The 16,232-nt window shown below is 43.0% G+C and overlaps 1 protein-coding gene across 1 annotated transcript in view; it reads right to left on the reverse strand.

The window, feature by feature from the left end:
• Positions 1-16,232, reverse strand: part of RYR3 (ryanodine receptor 3) — a 368,483-nt gene that overhangs the window by 168,013 nt on the left and 184,238 nt on the right. The window contains exons 33-36 of the mRNA XM_065942024.1: positions 15,589-15,675; positions 14,950-15,176; positions 11,210-12,005; positions 8,639-8,839 (exon numbers count right to left, since the gene is read on the reverse strand). Of these exons, the coding sequence (XP_065798096.1) occupies positions 8,639-8,839; positions 11,210-12,005; positions 14,950-15,176; positions 15,589-15,675 (1,311 nt within the window). The remainder of the gene's footprint in view (positions 1-8,638; positions 8,840-11,209; positions 12,006-14,949; positions 15,177-15,588; positions 15,676-16,232) is intronic.

The following is a 16,232-nucleotide window of genomic DNA, read 5'->3' on the forward strand; positions in this document are numbered from 1 at the left end:
AAGAAGAATCAGCCGTAAGTACACATATGTCCCCCGTCTCTTGAGCCTTCCTCCCTCCTCACCCCCACCCCCACCCCACACCTCTAGGTCATCACAGGGCACTGAGCTGAGCTCCATGTGTTACACAGCAGCTTCCCACTAGCTATCTATTTTATTTTTCCTATTAGTTCTTATTAATTTAATTAGGCAACATACACACAGTTAAAAAATAAGTACAAAATATACTCAGCACAAAGTTTTTCTCTCACTCTGATTCCTTGCTGTTCAGTTGCTAGGTCGTGTCTGACTGTGACCCCATGGACTGCAGCACGCCAGGCTTCCCTGTCTTTTACTATCTCTTGGAGTTTGCTCACACTCATGCCCATTGAGTCGGTGATGCCATCTGACCATCTCATTCTTATCTAGTTTACAGGTAGTAGTGCGACTTTCTCAGTTTGTCCTGCTCTCTCCTTCTCCCTCTGTGACAATAGATCTTAAAAGTTTTCATGATAAGAAAAAAATTCATAACCATGTGAGGTGATAGGTGTTGATTAAAATTACTGTGATGATCCTTTTACAACATAGACAGATATCAAGTGATTATGGTTGTACACCTTGAGCTATACAATGCTCTGTGTTAATCAAACCTCAACAACTGGGGGGAAAACACCACTACAAAAGCAAAAATAGGAAAAGAAAATATTCTAGCAATATTGCTTTACATCACCAAAATACTGTCTCTGCCCTCCTTCTTCGGAATAACCATTATGATGAGTATGGCTCTAATCCCTGCCTTTAAGAATGCAAATCAATAAATGTAATACACCACATTAACAAATTGAAAGATAAAAACCATATGATTATCTCAATAGATGCAGAGAAAGCCTTTGACAAAATTCAACACCCATTTATGATAAAAACTCTCCAGAAAGCAGGAATAGAGGGAACATACCTCAACATAATAAATGCTATATATGACAAACCCACAGCAAACATTATCCTCAATGGTGAAAAATTGAAAGTATTTCCCCTAAAGTCAGGAACAAGGCAAGGGTGCCCACTCTCACTATGATTATTCAACATAGTTTTGGAAGTTTTGGCCACAGCAATCAGATCAGAAAAAGAAATAAAAGGAATCCAGATAGGAAAAGAAGTAAAACTCTTACTGTTTGCAGATGACGTGATCCTCTACATAGAAAACCCTAAAGACTCTACCAGAAAATTACTAGAGCTAATCAATGAATATAGTAAAGTTGCAGGATATAAAATTAACACACAGAAATCCCTTGCATTCCTATACACTAACAATGAGAAAACAGAAAGAGAAATTAAGGAAACAATACCATTCACCATTGCAACAAAAAGAATAAAATACTTAGGAGTATATCTACCTAAAGAAACAAAAGACTTATATATAGAAAACTATAAAACACTGATGAAAGAAATCAACAAGGATACAAATAGATGGAGAAATATACCGTGTTCATGGATTGGAAGAATCAATATTGTCAAAATGACTATACTACCCAAAGCAATCTATAGATTCAATGCAATCCCTATCAACTTACCAATGGTATTTTTCACAGAACTAGAACAAATAATTTCACAGTTTGTATGGAAATACAAAAAACCTCGAATAGCCAAAGCAATCTTGATAAAGAAGAATGGAGCTGGAGGAATCAACCTGCCTGACTTCAGGTTCTACTACAAAGTCACAGTCATCAAGACAGTATGGTACTGACACAAAGACAGAAATATAGATCAATGGAACAAAATAGAAAGCCCAGAGATAAATCCACATACCTATGGACACCTTATCTTCGACAAAGGAGGCAAGAATATACAACGGAAAAAAGACAACCTCTTTAACAAGTGGTGCCGGGAAAACCGGTCAACCACTCGCAAAAGAATGAAACTAGAACACTTTCTAACACCATACACAAAAATAAGCTCAAAATGGATTAAAGATCTAAATGTAAGACCAGAAACTATAAAACTCCTAGAGGAGAACATAGGAAAAACACTCTCTGACATAAATAACAGCAAGATCCTCTATGACCCACCTCCCAGAATATTGGAAATAAAAGCACAAATAAACAAATGGGACCTAATTAAACTTAAAAGCTTTTGTACAACGAAGGAAACTATAAGCAAGGTGAAAAGACAACCTTCAGAATGGGAGACAATAATAACAAATGAAGCAACAAAAATTAATCTCAAAAATATACAAGCAACTCCTGCAGCTCAATTCCAGAAAAATAAATGACCCAATCAAAAAATGGGCCAAAGATCTAAACAGACATTTCTCCAAAGAAGACATACAGATGGCTAACAAACATATGAAAAGATGTTCAACATCACTCATTATCAGAGAAATGCAAATCAAAACCATAATGAGGTATCATTACACACCAGTCAGAATGGCTGCTATCCAAATGTCTACAAGCAATAAATGCTGGAGAGGGTGTGGAGAAAAGGGAACCCTCTTACACTCTTGGTGGGAATGCAAACTAGTACAGCCACTATGGAGAACAGTGTGGAGATTCCTTAAAAAATTGGAAATAGAACTGCCATATGACCCACAATCCCACTCCTGGGTATACACACCGAGGAAACCAGATCTAAAAGAGACACGTGTACCCCAATGTTCATCACAGCACTTTTTATAATAGCCAGGACATGGAAGCAACCTAGATGCCCATCAGCAGACGAATGGATAAGAAAGGTGTGGTACATATACACCATGGAATATTACTCAGCCATTAAAAAGATTTCATTTGAATCAGTTCTAATGAGGTGGATGAAACCAGAGCCCATTACAGAGTGAAGTAAGCCAGAAAGAAAAACACCAACAAACAGTATACTAATGCATATATATGGAATTTAGAAAAATGGTAACGATAACCCTATACGCAAGACAGAAAAAGAGACACAGATGTATACAACAGACATTTGGACTCTATGGGAGAAGGCGAGGGTGGGATGATCTGAGAGAACAGCATTGAAACATGTATATTCTCAAGTGTGAAACAGATCGCCAGTCCAGGTTGGATGCATAAGACAAGGGCTCAGGGCTGGTGCACTGGGATGATCCAGAGGGATAGGATGGGGAGGGAGGTGGGAGGGGGGTTCAGGACGGGGAACACATGTAAATCCATGGCTGATTCATATCAATGTATGGCAAAAACCACTACAATATTGTAAAGTAACTAGCCTCCAACTAATATAAATGAAAAAAAAAAGAAGGAATGCATGATTCTGAGAAGAAAGTCACGCATTCAAGGCATGCATAATGATCTTATGATGATCTTAAATGATCTTTGGAGAGATAGGTCATGAGAATACAAAGATGTAAATAATACACTAATGAAATAAAGCCATAAACTGTGAGTTGCTAAAAAAATAAAAGTACCTTTTACTTTTTTCTGACTATAAAGGTAATACAGAATTTGATTAGCCAAAGAAGAAAATTTACTGAGATCTCCCCACTGAGATAGTTGCTGTTAATATTTTAGTTAATATCTCTATGTAGGCAGATTGAGATTAGAATCTAACTTGACTTTTTTGAAACTCAATTTTTCAACTTAATTTATCTCAAGCATTTGATGGGGAATACATGTAAACCCATGGCTGATTCATGTCAATGTATGACAAAAACCACTACAATATTGTAAAGTAATTAGCGTCCAACTAATAAAAATAAATGGGAAAAAAAAAATAAAATCATTAAGCTGAAAAAAAATTAAAAAAAAAAAAATGTTCTTAACCTGGTCTCTTACAGGTGCACTGCATTTCATCACAAGAATGAACAGCAATTTATATAAAATGTATGTAAAATTAATGATCTGCTCTGAAATACCTCAGTTGCTTTCATTTTTTTCATCCCTGTAAATAAAGTTGGTTTGAATTTCCTTTTACTTAATTTTTGTTCACATTTCTGTTTATTTTCTTAGGATAAACTCATAGAGGTGAAATGCCTGGATCAAAAGGTTTGTACATTTTAATGGCTTTTGATATGAATTGCCAGATTGCTCTCCAGAAAACTCACAACAGTTTGCAATATTACCAAATTTATACGAGTGTGTATTACTTTGCCAACTCCATTACAGTAATGAGAGTTAACATATTTTCCAATATCTTCCTATCTAATGAGTAAAAAGTATCATATCCCTGTTGCTTTAATTTGCATTTAATTGGTGAGGTTGAACTGTTTTTTTTCACACAGAAGGACTGTTTTCATCTCATCATTTATAAATTTCCCATCCGTGTTCTTCCTCCACTTTTCTGTTGTGTGATTATCTTTTAAAAATTAATTGGCAAGTGCTTTGTACATCTCTATAGATTATTATCTCTTGGTAATATATATTCCTGGAGAAGGAAATGGCAATCCACTACAGTACTCTTGCCTGGAAAATCCCATGGATGGAGGAGCCTACTGTAGGTAGGCTACAGTCCATGGGGTCGCAATTCCAAATACATTTCCCAGTTTTTAGTGAGCTTTTAATTGTGTTTATAGAATTTTTTTTGACATGTCAGTTTTATGTTTTGCAGCCAGCTTATCATTCTTTCCTGTACAAATTTATGTCAGAGGTGCTTTACTGTTTCTGTGCCATGGACTACCCTGACTTCCCCAGTGATTCATTGGAAGAGAATCTGCCTGCCAATTCAAGAGATGCAAGAGATGCAGGTTCAATTCCTGTGTTGGGAAGATCCCTTGGGATAGAAAATGGCAACCTACTCCAGTATTCTTGCCTGGAAAATTTCGTGGACAGAGAAGCCTGGCAAACTATAGTCTGCGGGGGCTGCAAAGACTCAGACACAATTTAGTTACCAAGCATGCACGTACTATTTGGACAGTCTGGTGAAACCCATGGATATTTTTCTCAAATTAATATTTTAAATACCTAAAATAAAATGTAAAGGATTACAAAGAGAAACAGTTATAATGAAATCTAGTTATCAAGATCATAAAAAACATATTTGTGATATAGTAACATTTATACTTATTTATTAATTCATTAGACAAAAAGATCTAGGGGCAGCCCTCATACCCACTGTGATCTTGAACCAGTGAAGAATGTAAATGATATTACCAAGTATTAGAACCACTGTGATACCATATGAAAAAATATACAACCTCTGTGGGTGACAAAGTATTAGGTTTGCTGTCTACATCAATAATTGAAAGAAGTGCTATTAGAAATTAATGAAAATTTGGTAAAAATAAAGCTAACACTCATATTCCTAGATGTCTAAATTCTTCCACAGACCCATGACTCTGATTAGTAAATATCTGGAGGCAGTGAAGTAATAACTAGAGGTAGGACTTCCCTGGTGGTTCAGAGGTTAAGAATCCACCTACCAATAAAGAGGACACAGGTTCAATTTCTGGTTGGGAAGATTCCACACTCTGTGGAACATCTAAGCCCGTGAGATGCAACTACTGAACCTGCATCTACTGATGCCCTTGTGCTAAGAGTCTGTGTTCCACACAAGAGAAGCCATTGCAATGAGAAGCCTGTGTATCACAACTAGAGAGAAAGCCCATGCACAGCAACAAAGAACCACTGTAGCCATAAATAAGTAAACAAAAATAACCAGAGGTAATCTTATCCATTTTACTATATCATATAGGGTAACCCAAACACCAGGCAAAGGGGTATTTTCTCCTTTTGTTTGGGATTTCTAGGTGAAAACATTTATAATATCTTTTATTAAACTATGAACCTTATTTAATATTGTTAGGAAGATCCTTATTCAAAGCTTCTACTGCAAATAATTTTTTGAAAGTAGAGGTACTGTTTGTATAACATGCATAAAACAGGTTGGAAACATCATTTTTGTAGTTGTTTCATGATGGTAAAATTGGTTCAATTATGGTATATCAGCAACATATATCAATGAGCTGTTCATTAAAATAAGATCTGAGGATCTGGTTCCAAGAATCAGAAAGTTAACTTCTTTACTGAAACATTTTCCTTTTAGTGGGACACTTAGGAAGCAAGTGGGTGCCCTCAGGGCATAACTAAAAATGGGAGTGAGCTGAATGTTCTTTTGCAGGTCATACCCTCTAATGAAGTCCTTTTCAAAGCGAAAGGCTTGCTGACTATGCTTGGATAATTTGTCAACAATCACTGGACTAATCCCAGCTTTACCTACCTTTGTACTTAGTTACACCCCCCAAGTATGTTTCTATTTCATCTTTTTAAACAGTGAATGGATACAGGGCTGAAAATCTCTATTCTATTCTCAAAAGTTACAGAAGAGTGAGGTAATCATATCACTGTTTTAAAATTCTAATTCCTATATATTCTGTTTTCCAAGTGATCTTGCATTCCTATGACCTAAAATTGATTGAAATCCTCCAAATCCTTTATTAAATTCTTAATTATTTAGGAAGTTCTATGGTAGATTATTCTAGAAATAAATACTCTGGGAGGGGTGGCAAAGGAGACCACTGATTTTGGTAACACTGTCCCTTCTTTTATTTCATTTCTGGACACCTCAGCATCACCTGAAAACTTGCTAAACATGCAAATTCTCAGGACTTACCCAAGACCAACTGAATTAGAAACTCTAGAGGTGGGACCAGCAATCTGTGTTTTATTAAGTCTTCCAGGGATTCTGATGTCTGTTCAAGAATCACTGGTCTGACACATAAGGAAAGAAGTTCTTGAGAGATAGACTTCTGAGAGGGGTTTGAAATGATTGTTCAGAGGACTGCCTACAAGGTTAGAGGAGGAAGTGATGGTGGGCCCTGACGATGGCGGAAGAGAAGGTCAGGAGGCAGAATGCAGCAAGAGTGAAAGGGTTCTTCCAGGAGCCAGGATCATGAGCTGTGTTGATAAAGGTAATGTCAGATGGACAATGCATTCCAGGCTGATCTGAGGAGATGCCAGAAAACATGTGTAAACTCTAGTCATTGGCTCACTGACAGAAGGTCATAGAACATGGTTTAGTCACTAAGTCGTGTCTGATTCTTTGCAACCCCATGGACTGTAGCCCTCCAGCCTCCTCTATCCATGGGATTTTCCAGGCAAGAATACTGGAGTGGGTTGTCATTTCCTTCTCCGGGGATCTTCCCCACCCAGGGATTGAACCTGGGTCTCCAGCACTGCAGGCAGATTCTTTACCAACTGAGCTAACACGGCATGAGGCAAATGCAAATACCTCTGATACTAAAACTGATGACAGCTCTTCCTACTTATAGAATGTTTACTACGTGGCTGGTTTCCTGCCAAGCGATCTAAGTGAATTATCTCATGGGATTTTCACAAACATTGTCTGCAGCCTGAAGACATTGAGACAAAGAGAAGTAACATGCTCAAGACTATACCATGAGTGATGGCAGAGCCGGAATGGCAGCCAGGCTCTGAAGCCAACACCGGTGTTTTAATCACCACATCATCTGCCATCCCATTTTTCACAAATATGAGTCAGCATCTGCCCAGCCGAAACAGGGTATGTTCACACCTGTTGCCAGTCTAAAAGCAGCCTGACAACATTTGTAAAGCCTTCAAGAATAATTCACTGCACTTCGCTCACTACACACTCACTCCGTTTTCCTTAGCACAGCACAAAGTATCTGCTCCCATCTATCCACAGGGCCTCTCATTTTGCCTCTAGCAAAGGGTTGTGAAGCTCCATCTGCTTTATCAAGGCCAGTATCATTCAAAGGAATCTTAAAAAGCCCAGAGAGACGGTTCCCTTTTAAGCCAGTATAAATATCTGTAGCCTATAAAACAGGTTTTAGGAAAGTAATTGGACCAAGTTGTGGTGGAGTCATTACTATAAAGTGGCGGTAATTATACTGACAACAATTTATGGATAGGCTGCTTATCAAATATGTATAAGATCCAAAGATTTGGTTTCAGAGAAAGAAAATGAATTTCTTCCCTGAAAGATCTATCTTTTCTCTTGAACGCTGAGGGAGCCTTGCCAAATGGCCTACAGGATATATGTGAGCAGCTGAGCAGCAGGGACGACTGAAAACTATTATTTTACAAGATGTCCCTCTGTTATCTGCATGTTTCTCAGGATTTTCATTCTTTTCCAAGCAGCCTTTCCATCTGAGTGAGGCTGAGGCGGGGACCACAGAGAATGGAGACAGAACATCACAGAAGGGACTCCCTCACCCAACATCTGCTCTCCAGGCTTCCTGGAGCTGGAGTTGGGGGGGGATTCCAGGGGGTCTCGGTAACTGGGTGAGAGGTTTGGGCCCTCGGATGAGAAAGACTGTGCACCGGCCCTCATGAGTCAGGAAATGCTGACCATATTCTGCTGCTCTCTGATGGAGAGGAGCGGCTTATGGATGGACTGGACAAAAATTCTTCTAAAGGGTGAAACGGGATGCTGGTCTAGTGATGTGATGTGATCTGGCCTTTGCCTTGCTGACAGACACCCTGGCATGTGGGATGGAGGGATGGGAGAAAGCCTGGCCCCCTCCCCATGCGGTTTCAGAAGGTTATCTTCCCCTCCAAGACGGCTGGCGATGCCTATCAGCTCCTCAGCCCAGGACTAGCCTGTCTGCTGGTGCTGGCTGAGGTCTTTCCATCTCCTTTAGCTCTCATGGCTGCCCACCCCCTTTCACATAAAGGCTGTGAGTACCCTGCTCCAGAGGGTGCGGTTCTTCCCTAGGAACAGGCCGGAAGGTTCTCACCTGTTCCTGTGGGGGCGAGCGGAACTCCCTGGTCTTCCGGGCGGTCAGGGCCGCAGACATGTTCAGGGCCTGCATGAGCTCGTTGTAGCGGAACTTCTGATTTTCCTGGAGCTTGGAGACATAGATGTCGCCGAAGGCCACAATGGCCTCCACCCGGTGCTGCAGCTCACAGTCACAGAGGTAGCTGAGCAGCTCACACATCTGTAAAAGTGTACACACGTGAGGATATAACAACATTTCATGTCCACTGGGGATGCAATGATCATTCCCAATCTACAGATGGTAACACTGAGGCTTAGACAATTTAAGCAACTTGCCCAGTGTTACACAGTAACCCCAGAGCTATTACTGGAATCCAAGTTGGCTATTACTGGACGACTCTGGATTAGTGTTTGAAGCTGGAGCCTAGTTCTTCACTGCTGAGACCACAACCACAAAAGGAAAATGAGCTCATTAGACATAGAGCATGTCTGCCTGTGGAGACAGAGAACAGCATGTAGGAGAGTGCTCTCCCAGGGCTCTAAGCTCAGTACAGAGACTACCTCCAAATAGTACATCTGAGGACTGAGTCTCTTTCCTGACGTCTTCTGGTTCTGGATGATGGGAAAGTGAGTCTTTGGTTTCTGAGTCTTTCATTGCTTTTGCTTATCGGCACTGTTTGATCAATTTATTGGGATTGTTATAGCTAATCTTATGATACTAGAATTTATACTAATAAGAAAAACAACATCTGCAGCTTACTGAGCACCAGTTATCTGCCAGACACTGTGCCAGGCACTTGCCATACTTTACGTGTATTTTCCTGATTTTTACTAAAGCAGAAGTTCAATTCACCCATCTCCACTTAACACCACACATATGACTAAGGAGCACCCTCAGTGTGTCTGGGCTCAGACAAGGCCCCTGGGGTGCTGCCGCCCAGCAGGAGTCTCTGCTCCCACCAGGTAAACTGGGACCCATCTCTTACACCCGTTCTCCTTGTGACTGTAACTACCATTTAAAGTCACGTGGGTCAATAAAATATGAAAACTAAGTTGAGTGACTAGGGAACATCTGAGAAAAGTTAAAAAAAAATGCTAAAATTAAGTGTTAGACAAGTATAAAAAATTAGGAAAATCATAAAAATCCAGAAGCATTTTGCACTCAGCTTACTTTCGATTACCTCTAGACCTCACTGTACCTTAAAGACCTCAGACTGGCAATCATAGATGGTGCATGACAGGTAATATCCATGGAGGAGAGGATTCTATGTGCCAGTCAGGAACTCACATTAAAGAAAAGGTCTTGGCCTTCCATCTGAATAGCACATTTATATGGTTTAATAAAATATTTAAGGTACATATGTGAAATTTGTTATGCTTCTGCTCTATATTTAATGCTTTGATGAAATAACTACCATCACATTGAATAAGAGAACTTAACTGCAGATTACTTTTTATATTTTATGCTAAATATATTTAAAATTATATTTTATAAAAACATTTTAATATTGTTTTATTATATCACCATCCACATTTTACAAATCATAAAGCTAAGACTGATGGGCTACTAACTTGGCAAATTTATTCAGCTAGTAAGTGGCCGAGGAGCAGGAATTAAAATCCAGGAATGCTGGACCAGGCTCACTCCACTAAGACAAACTCCTCTCCTCCATTTTTCTTTTTCTTTTACTTTTTAAAAATGTTATTGAAGTACAATTGATTTACAGTACTATGTCAATTTCTCCTCTATTTCTTTTCATTTCTCTTTTCTCAGTGCTGAAAAGACAAAAATCACCATCATCCCCAGTACATCACTGACGTTGGCTCATGTCTAGTAAGACTATGTTTTAAGAAATACTGAGGTTCCTCAGGTGATGCCAAGGGGGAAACTCTAAGTGAGCAGGACTCTTAGCTCAGATGGCATTTTCTTTGAATGCCAGTATAACAGGCCCACATCAGCCTGGTGATCAGGGTTTGGCAATGCATGAGAGTAGGTGATGAGGGCGGTCATCCTATTAGTCAGCTCCTTTGGTCAATTCCACAGCCAAAGGCTCCTCCCTGTCTCTAGATAAGATCTCACCAATAAACCCTTTAGTCCCAAGGAGTCGGAGATAAGATCAAGGAAAATCTATCACTCGGTACCAGAAAAATAATTCTAAAGCATTATGCCTTATTGATGAGGGCTGGTATTCTCATTTTGGTTTAGGGAGACTTGGTAGCTCAGACATTAAAGAATCTGCCTGCAATGCAGAAGAAATGGGTTTGATCCCTGGGTCAGAAAGAACCCCTGGAGAAGGGAATGGCAACCCACTCCACTATTCTTGCCTGGGAAATCCCATGGAGAAAGGAGCCTGGCGGGCTACAGTCCATAGGGTCGCAAAGAGTTGGACACGACTGAGCAGCTAACACTCTCGCTTTCAGAGAGTACCTTCCAGCTTAGAAACAAGCAGGACCAGGGGGTGCCCTCCCTCAGCATCTCTGCCCCACTCCACGTTCAGGCCCATGTCCACAGTGCACACCTCATCACCAGGCTACCCTGTCTCCCTCCCTAGTTCTTTCCAAGGGCAGGATGCTGGCTGCCCCGGGTTACCTGCAGCTTGACGGACTCCGGTAATCGGGTCTGCAACAAGCCTTTGATGGGAGCTTCCCTGCTGGCCTTTTCCCCAGCCTCCACAGCCTTCTCCTCCACTTGCGTCACCTCCTCCTTCTCTGCTCCCTCCTCCGTCTCCCCACTGTGCTCCCCAAACACAGAGGGGTCGATGAGGAGGAGGATCTGCCGAACGTCATCATCATCAAACACCCCCATGACCAGCAGGGTTCCGATGAGCTTCAGTACAGGCACAAACTGGAACTCCACTGACCCCCCGACTGGGTCCCGGATGTGAGCCCCGCTGCACTGCACTGCCTCTGTCAGCATGCCCAGCGCCTTTGTCTTGAGAAGCTCCAAGGGAATCTCAGGGCTCTGCTTTTGGTGCTCCTCATTGGTGGTGATGAAGCAGGGGGTGGAGAACCTGAACCCTGGCTTGAGGCACGTTCTCGGGCCCACCCCAGGGAGCCCGTGCCTCTTGGACTCATCCGGGTAGAGGCGGATTTTCCTGGTGGTGCTGGTGATGGGGATGATGTACTCATTCTTCATCATCAGCTTCCTCTCCTTAGCGCTGGCCAGGTGGATGCTGATGAGCAGGTCATAGAAGCCTGAGCGCAGGAGGCCAGGGAGGTACTTGTTGTCAATGGCATAGAAGAGCTGGGACAGGTCCACGTGGCTGCACAGGGCATAGGCCACCCGGCTGTTTCCCAGGGCGCAGAGGGCGCTGTAGAGTCTCAGTGTGTGGTAATGGAACCGCATGAGGTCCTCTTGCTCGCAGAGCTCCAGAATGTCCACACACCTGAGGAAGAGACAGGCAATCAACTGCTCTGTGCAGAGGGAATGTGAACTTCCTCCACGCGAATCCGTGTACCAGGATTCAGCAGAGCGCTCACTCTGGGAATCCCCGGATTTCACGCAACCCAAGGAAGGCAGAGCAGAGAGAGTCTTACAGTTTCGGTCCATACCCCAGCTCCTGATAATCCACTATTTCTAACTATAAGGGTGCCAAAAGTCTGAAAGACTTAAAGAAGACACTAGCTTACCAAACATGCAAGTCCTCACCATTAGGCAAACGTCCAAACCTCAATACCGAGAACTTTCAGGTCCATGCCAGGTGACTCTGTCTTCTTTGTAGGCTCAAGGACATCCTCTGCCCTTGAAGAAGATGTAGCTAAAGCGCTCCATCAATCTACCATCTGCCACACCTACATAATCTCTAATTTACCATCAGCCATCGGGTTTTTCCCTTTCCTGAAAATAAACACATGCCTGCAGTCTTGTCCAGAGAGGAAACACTTTCCAACCTGAGGTGAGTTGGTGTTGTCAGTTCACTTTCTCCATCCTGACTGTAGTGATCTTTAGCTGTGTATGGGTGTGGGGGCCCAGGGCATGGGCTCTGATTTCTGCTTCGATTTTTCCATTTTGCCTTGTTTCTCACTGAGAATCCGAGGACCCTTTGAAATTAGCTTACTTGGCAGGGCTCCTCCTTTCTGCTCCTTCCTTACATGTGTGTGTGCTGCTGCTGCTGTCCATGACCCAGTGGAATACTTAAATGGGAGCTACACAGATGTCAATGGAGCTCTGCCCTCCATTTTTTCTTTTTCTGTCCAAGTGATCAAGGGATAATAACATTCACAAAAGTAAAACTTACTTAATTCTATGTCCATAAACTGAACTCACAGAGAAGGCAATGGCACCCCACTCCAGTACTCTTGCCTGGAAAATCCCATGGGCGGAGGAGCCTGGTGGGCTGCAGTCCATGGGGTCATGAAGAGTCGGACATGACTGAGCGACTTCACTTTCACTGTTCACTTTCATGCACTGGAGAAAGAAATGGCAACCCACTCCAGTGTTCTTGCCTGGAGAAGCCCAGGGACGGGGGATCCTGGTGGGCTGCCGTCTATGGGGTTGCACAGAGTCAGACACGACTGACGTGACTTAGCAGCAGCAGCAGCACACTGAACTCACTCATCTCACACACTAGTAAAGTAATGCTCAAAATTCTCCAAGCCAGGCTTCAACAGTACGTTAGCCGTGAACTTCCAGATGTTCAAGCTGGTTTTAGAAAAGGCAGAGGAACCAGAGATCAAATTGCCAACATCTGGTGCTAGAGAGTTCCAGAAAAACATCTATTTCTGCTTTATTGACTATGCCAAAGCCTTTGACTGTGTGGATCACAACAAACTGGAAAATTCTGAAAGAATACCAGAATACCAGACCACCTGACCTGCCTCTTTGAGAAATCTATATGCATGTCAGGAAGCAACAGGGCTGGACATGGAACAACAGACTGGTTCCAAATAGGGAAAGGCTGTATATTATCACCCTGCTTATCTAGCTTATATGCAGAGGACATCAAGAGAAATTCTGGGCTAGATGAAGCATAGGCTAGAATCAAGATTGCCAGGAGAAATATCAATAACCTCAGATATGCAGATATCACCACCCTTATGGCAGAAAGTGAAGAGGAACTAAAAAGTCTCTTGATGAAAGTGAAAGAGGAGAGTGAAAAAGTTGGCTTAAAGCTCAACATTCAGAAAACTAAGATCATGGCATCCGGTCCCATCACATCATGGCAAAATGATGGGGAAACAGGAGAAACAGTGTCAGACTTTATTGTTTTGGGCTCCAAAATCACTGCAGATGGCTATTGCAGTCATGAAATTAAAAGGTGCTTGCTCCTTGGAGGAAAAGCTATGACAAACCTAGACAGCATGTTAAAAAGCAGAGGCATTACTTTGACGACCTTTGTCCATCTAGTCAAAGCTATGGTTTTTCCAGTAGTCATGTATGGATATGAGAGTTGGGCTATAAAGAAAGTTGAACCCCGAAGAATTGAAGCTTTTGAACTGTGGTATTGGAGAAGACTCTTGAGAGTCCCTTGGACTGCAAGGAGATCAAATCAGTCCATCCTAAAGGAAATCAGTCCTGAATATTCATTGGAAGGACTGATGCTGAAGCTTAAACTCCAATTCTTTGGTCACCTGATGCGAAGAGCTAACTCATTTGAAAAGACGCTGATGCTGGGAAAGATTGAAGGTGGGAGGAGAAGGGGACAACAGAAGATGAGATGGTTGGATGGCATCACGGACTCAATGGAGTTGGTGATGGACAGGGAGGCCTGGTGTGCTGCAGTCGCAGAGTCCGACACGACTGAGTGACTGAACTGAACTCGATTTTATCTATACAACTTCCTTTCTTCCCTCCCAGCAATCGATTGAGTGACCATTGATCTCACTGTATTGATGAGGAGACTGAAGCCTGGGGTCTATCAGTAGATCACTCAAGAGCCACAGACAGCAAGTGGCAGCAGTAGAACTGAACCCAGGCCATAAAACAGAAACATCTCTTAGTGAGGAGGGGGCCAGGAGCCTGCTTCTTGGTTCTCCGAGCAATCTAGGCTTGCCTCATTCTTCCCAGTGTTGGCCATCAAAGATTTCTGGCCCATGCCTTTTAAGATTTAAGGCATGGAAATCTCCCTGAGTGCAGAACTTGGAGGTACAGTGAGAGCCCCATGGATGGCACATCATCATGAATATCCTGCTCCTGTTTTTGAGTGAATAATTAAAGCGGGGGAGGGAAAGAAAAGAGAAACTCACGCTTCGAGGCAATCAGCAACCACCCTGGACCCTGGCAATGAGGATGCTCCTGCTTCCCGCCCAGCTTGAGGGGTTCTGCCTCCCTGACTCCACCCACCCCCCAGCTCCTGGCTCCTCCCCTTCCTCCATGGGCCCCTCTACTACCTGTTTTCTTCCGGGATGTGGAGCGCCATCATCTGTAGGGGCTCCAGGCACTGCACCACCCAGCCATGGCGCTCGCTCACCCTCTCCGTCTCCACTTTCAGGAAGCTGCTGGGCATGCGGCTCCAGAGCACAGGCTGGATAGTTTGGACATCCAGCCGCGGCGGGCACTGCGGGACGGGGTTCTTCTCTTCGCTCTTAAATATGGCTGCCGACAGGGGCATGGCATTCTGGGGCAAGGCAGAAAGGTGTCAGATGCATGCAACACAGAGATGCTCAGTGACTGGACAAGCCACCCGGCCCATGATAAACAACAGTGAGCCGTACATTAAAGTGAGTCGTACATTAAAGAGAGACAAATGCATCCAATGAGGGCTTTTCCAGCACTAATAAAGACCTGACATGATGGGTTATACGAGCATTCATTAATCCTTTTGGCACCCAAAAGAAGTGGGAGAAGGGGAAAATGGGAACCTATGTTCCGCTGCATGAATTTCACATGCACGTGTAGAGGTTTTGGGGGGGGGGGCATTTGAGAAGCAGGAGGTCACAGATTTCCTGGTTTCCTCATGCCTAAGCTTCTCCCCATAATGGCCTGTGCATCTTCTTATATATACCATTAGACAAGGGACAGATAAATACCTTCAGCTTCCCAAGTTCAAACTGAAACAGAGAGGTGCTTGTGGGCTGCAGGAAGACGGCTGGAAACACTTTGGTATTGGGCTCCACCTGGAAACCAAAACAAATCCAGTGGTTTGCCCAAAATTATAAAATCCTAGGTGGCTAAGTCATGAGTGTTTCAATCAACATCCTCATTCTAACTTGAGGGGAAAGAAGACGGCTAACTGGCTGCTCACTGGGCACTGTTCAGAAATTCCCAGAGATCCGATGGTAGCTACTGTCACTGTTCCTAACTTTAACACTCCTTTCTCCACTCAGGGTTGAGTGGTCTCCCATCCTTTCATTTTCCCTGTCAGGTAACTGAAGCCAGCAGCTTTCTCCAGCGCGCAGGAGGGCAGTCACAGGCGGGAGCTACCATCTGGCCACCAGAGGCAGGGCGTGCTCTGGTCACAGAACAATGTAGGGCACTCGCTCTTCACAAGGAGACCCCTGGCCCTTCGGGAGCACCGTCATGCATTACTCCTGCCTACGGGAGGTGACGAGTGAGGGCAGTGAGTGACTTCAGTATTCTTTCGGAAGGTACATGGCGCTGGTCAGGCAAGCCTGGAGGACTTATAGCAGAATATCCCAACCTCAGTCCTACTGATAGTTTGGGCTGGGTAAAT

The sequence above is a fragment of the Muntiacus reevesi genome, chromosome 7 (genome assembly GCF_963930625.1).
Source record: "Muntiacus reevesi chromosome 7, mMunRee1.1, whole genome shotgun sequence".
In the NCBI taxonomy this organism is placed as follows: Eukaryota; Metazoa; Chordata; class Mammalia; order Artiodactyla; family Cervidae; genus Muntiacus; species Muntiacus reevesi.